Genomic DNA, 12,558 nt, shown 5'->3' with positions numbered 1-12,558 from the left:
TTTAATAAATTGGAAAAAAAATCATAAAATTTATTTAACAAATTAAATTAAATAAACTAAAATACAAGTATATTAAACTTTAAAAATGAAAACCTTTGGTTGAGATGAATAGATAAATTTAATTTATATCAAATGTTATACTCTTTTATTTTCAAAATAACCTAATAAATTGAAATGCAAAAACAGAAACCAATGGATTAAATAAAATAAATCTAATTACAAAGATATTAAACTCCAAACAAGGAAATCTTATATATTGATTTGAATTTATTTTATAATCCATTTAATTTTTTTTTTTTTTTCAAAATGATTGGAAGGAATATTTTCTATTGTGTTTTGTATGTTACATAAAGAGTGTTAAAAAAATTAATTGAGGTTACTCTAGCTATTTAGATAAATATATAATGATTTTATTTATTATATTTACATATATTTATTAGTATAATTATATTAATAAATGTGATTGATATATGCCAATTAATATTATTTTTATCACTTTAGATCTATTTTAATTCTAGATTTATCCAGCTCACAGAGAGATCAAATGTCTAAATGTGCAAACTTCTTTTTTAGTGTAAAACTTGAGAAAATGTTTGCACCTTTAGAGATATCAAATATTTCAACGTGCAAACCTCTTTTTTTAGTGCAAAACTTGAGAAAATATTTGCATCTGGAGAGATTTGATTCACGGTTAAGATGGATCAAAGTTGATTATACAATAGTATATAATATCTATATTTGTATCTATGTGTCTCTTTCTTATTTCCTCTCTCTTTCTCACCCCCCAAACATACACACACTCTTTTCATATTTATTTATCTCTCTCTCCCTCCCTCTCTCTATTCCCCCCTTCCCTCCCCCCTCTCTCTCCCCTCTCTCTTCCCTCCCACTCTCCTCTCTCCCCACTCTCTCTCCATCTCTCCCTTGTCACTCCCTCTCTCTCCACCTTTCTCCCTCTAGGTATTTCTTCTTCCCTCCCTTTCTCTCCCCCTCCAACTCCATCTCTTTCTCCTTCTCTTCAGTCCTCTCTCTCTTCATTCCTCTTTCTCCCTTTCTCTCCCACCTCCTTCTATCTCTCCCCCCATCACTCGCTCTCTCTCCCTCTTCCCTTCAATTATGTTACTATCCACTTCCCTCTCTCCTTCACTCTCCCCTTCCATCTTTGTGTGTGTCTCTCTCTCTTCCCCTTCTCTCCCTATCTCTCTCCATTTCCTCCTTGCCCCTCACTCTCTCTATGTTATGGATTTATCACTATCTCCCTCCCTCCCTCTCTTAAATTTGATCCCATTGTATTGTATTTAAGAAAGTATCTAAATTAAAAAAAACAAACAAACAAACAACTCAAGTCTCTCTCTTAAATTTGATCCCATTATATTGTGTTTAAGAATGTATCTAAATTAAAAAACTCAATTAGCTGTTAAATATTAAATCTATATTTTGGATCACTCATGTCAAAAAAATACAAAATGAAAAACTTAAAAAAAGCCTTGCACTATATTTCCTCTATTATTGTTACTCACTTTACTTGCTCTCATCACTTAGATTATTTCCTCTATTATTGTTACTCACTTTGCTTGCTCTCATCACTTAGATTATTTCTTCTATTATTGTTACTCACTTTGCTTGCTCTCATTACTTAGATCTTTAGTTAAAATAAATCTATATTGGTTCTTAATAGTATTACTTATATTATAAAAAAAAATCATATCTTAAAAACATTTTTAATAATCCAAAAAATAACCAATTTAAATAATCTGTAATAAATTTAGAGTGATTCTTAATAATTAGGCCGATAGGCCTTCCCTTTGAAAGAGACTTTCGTCGTCCCTTTCATTCTGAGGATGACACCTGGCGTCAACATCTCGCGGGCATACAACAGGGAAATTGTTAATGTTGAGGCAATTGCTGACACGTGGAGAGTTCGGCACCGCCTCTAACAACCTCCACTGCGTCTAACTACCCGACTGTATCGGCTAAGTTTGATCGGTTTTGTAGGTTCTTTGTTTCTCTGGTAGCGGTTTGTTTCTTTGGTCACAAGAGCTCCGCTGGGGCAGCAAGCTGGTCATGATTCTCGTCTCAGTGATGGATTGGCCCTGGACTGGAGTGATTTTTGTTTAATACTTGGACGAGGAACAGGCACTTGGTATCATGGAAAGGCAAGAGGGGGGCAGCGTTGAGGAACTAACATCCGCTAATTTGTTCGTATTCTGCGCAGCTAGGGCTTTATCCTCCGACTTCCAGCGGTCTTTGACGCGGTTTTATATTTATTACTTAATATTTTTAATTTCTGGTTATGCAGTCAATAGTCGAAGTCAGGGTTTGATTCATCCGCGTGATCCTTTTAACGGAGGCCAGGGATCTTCATAAATACCGCGCTTTTGAAAGAGAAAATGAGATTTGGTGTTGTTGTTTTCTTCATCGGTATCCTTGAAGGACAAGGAAGAAGCTTGCGGTGATGGGAGCGACCGTGGATAAGAATTGGGGGAGCAGGTGCTCGGCTTTCCTTGCACATATAACTTACATCTACTTGAAGGATATTCTTTAGATATTTTATCTCAATTACAAAGCACAGAATTGATGGCCTTGCCTAGCATAGCAGGGGTTATAAGAGCAAGATACACACTTCAGCCTGATTGGGGCAAAAAAGAATCCATTTTCATGTGAGTAATACCCAACCGTCGTTAGTTCAACCTAATATACATAATGCTATTTAATTCTGCCTTTCAAGCATGCATTGATGATCTAGGTATATGGAAAGTTTTATGGAATATAAATTGGAAGTTTCTTGCATTAAAACTGATAAAGGTATAAAGAGTGTATAAAAAAGAAGGTAATGCATTGTGTTAGTAGGAAGATTGGGTGACATTTGGCAGATTTGTTCTTTGTACTTCTTGCATGGAAAAATAGTTACAGTAGAATTTGTTTTTATCATTCAACCTATAGCTGTGTTCAGAATTTGTTTTTATCATTCAACCTATAGCCGTGTTCAGAATTTGTTTTTATCATTCGACCTATAGATGTGTTCCAAGTTAGTTTAATGCAGGTTCATTACACCTGTCTTCAGTATTAGTTTAATGCAGATTTATTTTTATTCTGTTATGTTTTGCCTTTTACTTTATTATATATTTAGATAATGTTGTAAATTTCTTACTTTCCCTTTAAAATGATATCAAAACCAGTTTTCAACGGTGGACCTATTGGTTATGGGATGTTATGTTTAATTTTATGTTGATTATGTTTTCCCTTGGTTTTATTACATGTAAGATAAGCAGATTTCTTTGCTTCTGTACAATATGGTATCAAAGTTAGGTTTTAATGGTGGTCATTAGTGATGTTTAATGAAAATGCAGTGTTTATATGAAGGCGGAGTGTTGAAAATATCAATATCATTAAATCTGTGTTTTAAAAACAGAGTGTTATGTTTTGAGAATGTGGAAAGTTTCTCTTAGAGTATTTGGAGAGTTACTTGTATTGTAATTTACAGAGACACAGGAACAGGCATAAATAGTTATTAAATAAAAGTAATGCAATGCAGTAGTTGGAACAGTGGGTGAGAATAGAGGTTCTTTCTGTCTTTGTACTCGTTGCAGGGAGAATGATTTTTTTCTGGTAATAATATTAGTCTTGATTATTCTTGTCTTATCAGTTTATTTGTGAGTGAGTGCATGTTTCCTTTGTGTCGAGTATTTGTTGCTTTTAATTATATTAAAAACTGTATTTTGATCTCTTCATTCTATCTTTTTTCAACATGATATCAAAACCACATGATTTGGTTTTGGAAGACTCAAGAGATTTCATCCTGGGAGTGCTGAGAGATGAGGGCATTTTTATATGTCTTCCAGACATGTGGACTCATGTCTCTGTATGAGGTGAAGGACAAAGTCATCTGTGCAGTCACATTAGAGATCTTTGAGGTGTATACAATATGTGACTTTAGAGATGTAGTTGTCAAAGATGGAGATTATCCAACTAAATATTGGAAATGGACATGTGTGCTCGGGAAAAACTCCAAACCTAAAATTCCAACATTAAGGTGTGGATTTAATATGTTGAAGAGTATTGAAAATAAAAATTAAAGTAAATTTACAGTTTTGCAACATGGAACTACGTTTTATGATTGTGGGAAGTTTTGTGGGTTATGATTTTGAAGTTTCTTATTTGAAGCATAAAGACTTTATAGAAGGAAAGTAATGCATTGTGTTTGTTAGGAGCTTGAGTGAGATTGGATAACCCTTCCGGTGGAGATTTATCCTATGTTTCTCCTGCAGGGAGAAATAGTTTTGTTGTGATAGAATATAGTTTTGTTGTAATAGAATTTATCTATGTTATTTTCTTCATTTTCCAGTTGTTTTTAGCTTTATTTCAATGTATGTTTTTTAATAGTAGGTTATGTTGTATATTTTTTTTTTCTTCAACACTGGATTAATGTTAGGTTAGGTTTTGATATTGAGATACATATATGAGATGTCAGTTTTGATGAAGATGCAGTCTTGCTTTTTAGAGGAGAATTGAAAATAAAATTATTATTAAATTTGTGTTTAATAATATGTTTTTATCTTTTAAGAATGTGGAAAGGTTTTATTATTGTAATTGATAGACACAAAATTATTTTATAAAAAAAGGTAATGTATTGGGGACAGTGGATTATGGGATGTCATTCAGTAATAAAGATTGAGTGATGCTCTTAAAGGGAGAGTTGAAAATAAAAATATTATTAAACTTGTGTTTAGTATTATGTTGTTGTATTTTAAGAATGTGGAAAAGTTTTTGTATTGGAATTGACAAACACATAACTATTTTATAAAAGGTAATAAATTGCATTAATAAGAAGATTGGATGAGATTAAAGATCATTTGTGTGAAAATGTATTATTTGTACTTGTTGCAAGGAGAAGTAATTCTTTACTAATAATATTAATCTTTGATTATTCATGCCATATCAATATATTTATATTGCATAATATATTATCTTAGTATATATTTATATTCTCTTATCTTCAACATGGTATTATGACCACATATTTTAGTTTTGGGAGACCCAAGGGATTTCATCTTTGTGGAAATGAGAGATGAGGGCATTCCTTATATGTCCTTCAAACATGCGGGAAATGTGATGTGAAAGACAAGTTATCTATGGTTGTCATGTTTTGTATGTAGCTTCAGAGTAATTGTATGAGATTGTTGGAGACGTTGTAATCAACTCAAAAGATGGCATAGTTTTACTTTGCAAGAGTTTGGACAACTTGTGGAGGAGTTGGGAGCAGGGATGAAATCACATAAAGGATGGAGGTGACCTCTAACTTTCACTAAATGGTCTGGTCTTTCACATTCACTTGAAAGGAATGGCATGGAAGACCAGAGACCTTAGGCAAAATAACAATATATCATCTCAACATCACGCTCTAGCTCTTATAGAATGATTAGGCCGATAGGCCTTCCTTTGAAAGGGACTTTCGTCGTCTCTTTGTTCCTCATGCTGACACGTGGCATCAGATTTCGAATGGCACAACCGGGAGTTTTGCAGTCTCGTGCTGACACGTGGCGTCAGAATAGAGCGGGACAGTTCTGCGAGGGAGTGGCGTCGTGTATTCATGGATATTCATGTTCTGCGGTTTCCTTCTTGCATCAAACTCAAACTACCGGCAGCGATCAATGTCACAGAGTATACCACTGTTCAAACTGACAGAGGAGCCTGGTTTAACAATCTCACGAACGGGTCTCGGAGCTGGAAATCGTTAGCCGGAGCTGTTGTTTAGAAAACGTCAACACAACATCATTTCTTCCAGGTGAGGTCATCGTCTCTCAATCTGGAATTCTGCTTTTGTGATTCAAGCTCTGGTAAGACGAACCTCAATTTTATATCTCCAAATCCCATGTCAGACTTTGCCATGTATACCACATAAAATGAAATGATGTTTCACATCTATAGTTTAATTTCACCACAATTTGTTTCATGAGGTGATTCAGAATTCAAAAAATTTACAGCTGTTACAAGAAGCGCAATGCTCTCATAAGAAGCATTCATGTCCTGGAATTCTTGACAAAAATTGGCCAGAAACATATATATATATATATATATATATATATATATGTATATATATATATATATATATATATATATATATATATATATAAGATCAACATAGATTGACCGTTTAACATATAGTAAAGATCACCATATAAATATAAAACGAAAGGTTTAAGTCCTTACAGCAGGCATTTTACCGGAGATGTAATTTTCTTCAGCTGCAACCATTTTGGCTACAGGAAAAACAGAGAGCGTAGTTCAAAACAAAGAAAAAACCTCCCTTGTGGGAGTGAAATCAGTTGGCACACCTTCCAATTTTGCGAATCATCGGTTCAGGTTGCCCATTATCGTTAGATCCTGGAAGGGGTCTTTTGCTAGGAAGCAGAGGTACGCCAAACAGCTTGGGGTTTCCTTTCTCGTCATCATCTTCTATCTTTACAGAAATGTAACTTTTCCTACCTACTTCTCTACATGCACCATCTACAAAAGGTGGCCTCTTTGAGGCCATGCTTTCTTTTGCCGAGCTTGAAACAAAAGGGTCGTCATTTGCCACAGAAACTCCCGAGCTCAAGGAGCTACCAGGAAAATCTCTTGAAATCTCCTCTCCTCCATATTGTTCCAAATAATCTTTTAACCGTGCCAACATTGACAACCCTTCAGAAGGACCAACATTTTGGGACAGAAAATTTGCAACATGATCTGCTGATGTGATATTTACATGCCTGGATAAGAAGAGCAAAAGCTGGCTGTGGAGCTTCTTCATTTGTGTCAGCTCAGATACCAATAACAGATTTTCCTTTTTCAGTTTCTCATTTTCTTCAATTGCATTCTTATGGCTAAGAGCATCCACCCCCGTGGAAGAATTAGGAGAGGAGGTGGAAGACCACGTTTGCTCATCACCAGAGTTAGATGGTGAAATAGATATGTTCTCAGGTGGTGGAGGAGGTTGTATTAGACCTTTTCTTCTGTGTATTTCAGAAAGTAGCTGCTTTTCCCCCTTGTGAAAAACTCATTTGAGAACTCCCATCTGTCTGGTACAATCTTTCGAAAGCCCTATATGACGGAACATAGTGTTACTGTAAGTTTCCACAATAATACTTTTGTAATTGCTGATATTCAACAAATAAATATATGTGATATACACCACAAAAGCATGCCATTTGAAACCTGCTTTTAAAACACATTCATAACAAAAATTTCATTAAAGCTACAGGTTCATCTATTAACAACAGCTACAGGAACAGACAACAGAATTTATATGAATGTGTGTAATGTTTAAAAAATAGAACAAGGTTAGTCTATTAACAACAGCTACATGAATAGACAACAGATTTTATATGAAGGCAACTCTCTTATATAGGAAAGAGCTCTGGTTATAATATCTTAGTAGCTACTCTATGTTAAGAGTTGTCTTGTGGCAGGCGCACACATATATAACTCTTTACAGGCAGGGACTAGCCAAGCATATTATATGTATTCTGCAAAAATAAGAATATATAAAGAGTAGCTATTAAGAGCTCTGTAAAAACATTATCGAAACTCAACAAACCAAAAACCATTACAGAGTTCTTAAGCGAAATAAACTTATGTGTCTTCATAAATCCTAAAGATAGATAAGCCAGTAGGATAGGGTTTTAAGAAGACGGACAGAAAAAGAAAAAGAAAAAGCGATGGCAAACAAAATAGTTGCTGAAATCAACAAAAATTTATCGAAAGAAACCCTTTGGCAAATACCTCAGAATCCTTCGCGGATGCTTAAAACTTCGAAAAAGAAAGGTGTAACAAATTGCACAAATCGAAATACGTTTCATATTTAGCTTGCTCTGTCAAAATGATACTCTTAACATGAATAAACTATTTAAATGCAAAATACTTACATATGTATTTAGTTGGTGAACAAAACTTGAGAAATTGTTGTGCTTGATACTCTTAACATGAATAAACTATTTAAATGCAAAATACTTACATATGTATTTAGTTGGCGAACAAAACTTGAGAAATTGTTGTGCTTGAAGTAATTCGGCAATAAATCTCTGGCGAATTCTGCAGGCCGCCAAACAATAAACGTTGTACCCGCTTCATTCCATGAAATTATATCATCCGTGTTCGAATCATCCACCAGCTGATATGTCTTAATTATATCATCCGTGTTCGAATCATCCACCAGTTTTCGGAATTAAGAATTTAATTAACAAACTTTGGCAGCAGAATAGCTCTGCAGTTGTCCTGCCTCAGGAGTGTCTGAGGTGTGAGCACTATGTGGCAACAGCTACTTATTTCAGTTGCATCTTCCTGTGTGTTGGAACATTGTTGGTAGAAGCAAAAATGCTAGCAGCAGCCAGTTCTGAAGACCTAAATGCCTGTATCAATTAAAATCCAATAAATGATATAGTGTAGCAGATTTCTTCTAGGAGCTTCTTGGTATTCAAGCAAACAAAGTATATCATTATCACTGTTATTAAAATCCATCTTGTATTCAAAGCCATGCTCATCTTCTTGGGTCTGGATGTTGTTGTTTGGATGGATCAATCATCAAACAGTGTAATTGACAACTATGGAGATGTGGGCCTTGATAATAAAACTGTTTTAAAAGAATGGTATCTCATTCTCATCTTCTTGCTAACCTTCATTCAAATATTTATTTTAGCTGTCTTTTGCATTTTCCTGTGCGTTAGGAATAACTCCTCCTCCAACAACAATCACACCAACAACCCCTACTACCCCAATCACAACCCCTACCACCCCAACAGTTACCCCTTACACCCCTCCCTCAACACCTACCACAACAACACCGACAACCAGCTCAAGCCAAAGTTGGTGTGTAGCAAAGCCTGGTACCCCTGATTCAAGCTTGCAGGTTGCTCTGGACTATGCTTGCGGGCTTGGAGGTGCAGACTGTACAGCAATTCAACAAATTGGCACGTGCTATAACCCAGATACTGTTTTTTTTCATGCTTGCTATGCTTTTGACAGCTACTACAAGAAGAATGGCATGGCCCCTGGTACTTGTGACTTTGCTGGCAATGCAATTGTGACTACTCAAGATCCAAGTAAGCTATATGCCCTTATGCGAAGTTTGTTTTTTGCCCCCTGTTTTTCTTTTCATTGAATTTCTCAGTTTATATGGATTCCTATGGTCCTGTGGTGACGATAAACGTTTTACCCACTTTTACATAGTTTGTTGTCTGCTTGTTTTGTTTCACTGCGTCAACTTCTTGGATACCTTCCGTTGAGTCTCATCTTTACATTGTGTTAGATGATAGTTGAGTTGCATGCTTATGATTCATCTACCCACTTCCATGCCTGGTTGAGCTCATCTGAATGCAAAGACATCCTCCGCTGATATACATTTTCCCATTGTAGGTTCCACCATGATAAGTAAGTGACATGATTATAGACCCATTTCCTGCCTGTTGTCTGTCTTAAAACTGCATGCAACCTTCAAATGTAAACACTCGTTATGGATAACTTGTATTGTTCAGGATATTTCCTTTTGGTTTAATGATGGAACTGTGTGATGTATTAACAGAGAGTTATATTTGTAGGCAATCTGCTCTTCTGCATACAACATAACTTTCATTTATGCCTGGATATATTGCATATTATTTTTTTCTTTATTGATTTTGTTATGAGAAGCTAAGGTTATGCATACTAAGTTTCCTTTATACCCACTCTGTCTTCTGCAAATTTTACTGTTCCAGTTTATATGAATATAAAAGACATTTTTGTTTTTTGTGCACCGTTTTGGTTCTGCTAGATTCAAGATATTTGACTGTGATTAATATGCTTAACATTATACATTTTCGAAAATCTTCCCTTCATGGGTTAACATGATATACAAATTGAGCCTTGAAATTGTGTGAGACTGGAGAATGCATTGCACTCATGCAAATCTTCCTTTATGGATTTTGTGATGACAGGTACTGGGACATGCACATTTCCACAAAGGTATATACTAAGGAACCGCATTCCTCCTCCTATCTTTTGTTCATTTTTCTGTTCTACAATAAGTACTTTTTCAAGTTTTCATACAGAATTGAGAATCAAGATTTACTGGATTTTTGATATATTTTATGTTATATCTCAGCTTATAGTTTTGTAGCATTCTGATTTTTCCAAATTACTTGCAGCAGTAGCAGTTCATCACTTCTTAATACAAGCATACCTGCATCTGGTGGCTTGGGTGGTACTAGTATTCCACCAACATCGGGCAATAATGGTGATGCAACATCCATATTCTTCTGTGTTCCTGTTTTCTTTGATTGTATCTATGATGGTCGGAAAACAGCTTTAGATGATATCGATCTCTATTGGGTGAATCGAGGAGAAACATCAAGATGTTTTAGTTGGAATAGCTAGTGTAGACAGAGAGCTAGAGGATGTACAGGAAAAAATCTTCGGAGTTCGATCCCATTTGTCCCAACATTTTTTTTGATGTAATGGGGGGAACGCTAGGAGAGACTTTGAAAATGGGTACACCAGTGAAGTTCAGGTAATTCTTTCACTTTGTAGGAAAGAGAGGTTAAATATAGTTGGTATGCAGGTTTCACTGGGACAAATTGGTTCCACATTTTTTAGTTCACTATCAAGTAAAAGCTTTACAAGAGCAAACAATTGTCCATTTTCTGCAGCGTCCTGATTTCATGCTATACTCCTTAGTTTTCGGAATTAAGAATTTAATTAACAAACTTTGGCAGCAGAATAGCTCTGCAGTTGTCCTGCCTCAGGAGTGTCTGAGGTGTGAGCACTATGTGGCAACAACTACTTATTTCAGTTGCATCTTCCTGTGTGTTGGAACATTGTTGGTAGAAGCAAAAATGCTAGCAGTAGCCAGTTCTGAAGACCTAAATGCCTGTATTAATTAAAATCCAATAAATGATATAGTGTAGCAGATTTCTTCTAGGAGCTTCTTGGTACTCAAGCAAACAAAGTATATCATTATCACTGTTATTAAAATCCATCTTGTATTCAAAGCCATGCTCATCTTCTGGGGTCTGGATGTTGTTGTTTGGATGGATCAATCATCAAACAGTGTAATTGACAACTATGGAGATGTGGGCCTTGATAATAAAACGGTTTTAAAAGAATGGTATCTCATTCTCATCTTCTTGCTAACCTTTATTCAAATATTTATTTTAGCTGTCTTTTGCATTTTCCTGTGCGTTATCGGTGGGGATGTATTTTTCACCAGAACCAACAGCTATATCTAAATACCCAATTGCCTGGTCATATGTTGTTAACACAACATAATGGTAATAGTGCAGTAGTTTTTTCTTAATAGATATTGGCATTTAAGCAAAGAGTGTGGACTGGACACCATTTAGAAGCAAGCATGCATGCAATGGAGTATTAATATGTAAATTGTGTGTGCAGGTGAGTGCCATTAAATTTCTGTTATGAACTCGTTGCAGTGGGAGATATTTTTATAAGAAAAATTGCAGCCTTGTCCGACAGTTCTTGCTTTATTGTTTCATTGCTTATACATGGATATTCAGCTCATACAAAAGGTTGTATCGATCTGGTTGGTATTGAGAGTACTTGGTCTCAGGTTGTATCGATCTGGTTGGTTTTCAGAGTACTGGGTCTCAGGCCTTTTGCAGTTTGGTTTGCCTTTCATAATTTTTATGATGTAGAACTTTCATTCTGTATCAAGTAGAACTATCACTCTGCAAGTACAGTTTTACTATTAGCTTTGTAAATATTTTTCCTTAGCAATAGCTTATGGCTTGGACAAGAAGGGTGGAGAGGAAAATATTGTTGTTTTTGATCTTGGCGGTGGCACGTTTGATGTCAGTGTTCTAACTATTGACAACAGAGCTTTTGAGGTTTTGGCTACAAACGGTGATACCCATCTTGGAGGTACTCTGTCTGAACTCTGTCTGGCAGTTTTACATTATGAATTTGAATACGTGAACAATTTTACATTATGAATTTGAATACGTGCATGCTGGCTATGATTGACTTTTTTGGTTGGCTTTCGAGCTTTGAACTTACCAGGATGTACACTAATATGCAGGTGAGGACTTTGACCAAAGGATAATGGAATATTTCATCAAATTGATCAAGAAAAAACACGGACATGATATTAGTAAGGATAGCAGAAATGAAATAAGACATTCAATGTGTTCCTTGTAATATAGATATAAACAAAACATCTAAAGAAAAGTAATTGCACAATGATCCAGTCCAAGAAAACAAGGTTTTCCACAAACCAATTAACTCTTTTAGAAAAATTCAAAAATTCCAATTAAATAATCCTATGGGCCTCTCTTTGTACCTTTTGGGACAATTGCTAGTATTATTTATATTATAAAATTCTTACATCTTAGTTTTGAAAATCTTAGTTTTGAAAATAAAAGAAGATAATTTGTGATTTAATACCCATTTATGATGACCATCCAATATGATATGCCATTCTTCACGAACCCCACTGCCACCCTTCGTAGTATCACGTATAAGTAACAGCTAACCGTAAACAAGTCGTTGCAAAAGCTGTGCCGAGCGAAGTAATTTGTGATTTAATAGCAATTT

At 35.3% G+C, this 12,558-nt stretch overlaps 2 protein-coding genes and 1 long non-coding RNA gene across 5 annotated transcripts; 2 read left to right on the top strand and 1 right to left on the bottom strand.

The window, feature by feature from the left end:
- Positions 1-2,005: 2,005 nt before the first annotated feature.
- On the top strand, positions 2,006-12,200 carry LOC149160134 (uncharacterized). 2 transcript variants are annotated; one of them, XR_016261780.1, is made up of 3 exons: positions 2,006-2,660; positions 11,401-11,886; positions 12,044-12,200. It is a non-coding gene; the product is annotated as an uncharacterized LOC149160134 (long non-coding RNA). The 2 variants fall into 2 exon arrangements; XR_016261781.1 differs by lacking the exon at positions 12,044-12,200 and having other exon boundaries at positions 11,401-11,912.
- On the bottom strand, positions 6,176-7,016 carry LOC149160136 (uncharacterized). The gene has a single exon (XM_089436632.1). It carries the CDS (start codon positions 6,788-6,790, stop codon positions 6,323-6,325), a length of 468 nt encoding a protein of 155 aa, XP_089292758.1. The 5' UTR covers positions 6,791-7,016; the 3' UTR covers positions 6,176-6,322.
- LOC149160135 (uncharacterized) lies at positions 8,176-10,777 on the top strand. 2 transcript variants are annotated; one of them, XM_089436634.1, is made up of 3 exons: positions 8,176-9,077; positions 9,948-9,975; positions 10,161-10,777. In XM_089436634.1, exons 1-3 carry the CDS (start codon positions 9,020-9,022, stop codon positions 10,384-10,386), a joined length of 312 nt encoding a protein of 103 aa, XP_089292760.1. In that variant the 5' UTR covers positions 8,176-9,019; the 3' UTR covers positions 10,387-10,777. The 2 variants fall into 2 exon arrangements, with proteins under 2 accessions (XP_089292760.1, XP_089292759.1); XM_089436633.1 differs by having other exon boundaries at positions 10,158-10,777.
- Positions 12,201-12,558: the final 358 nt, after the last annotated feature.

Source organism: Pinus tabuliformis, chromosome 5_2 (assembly GCF_031772625.1).
Source record: "Pinus tabuliformis cultivar Carrire ecotype Pingquan chromosome 5_2, CPIR1, whole genome shotgun sequence".
Taxonomy (NCBI): domain Eukaryota; kingdom Viridiplantae; phylum Streptophyta; class Pinopsida; order Pinales; family Pinaceae; genus Pinus; species Pinus tabuliformis.
The sequence above is the reverse complement of the archived record's forward strand: the minus strand, read 5'-3'. Positions and strand labels throughout refer to the sequence as shown.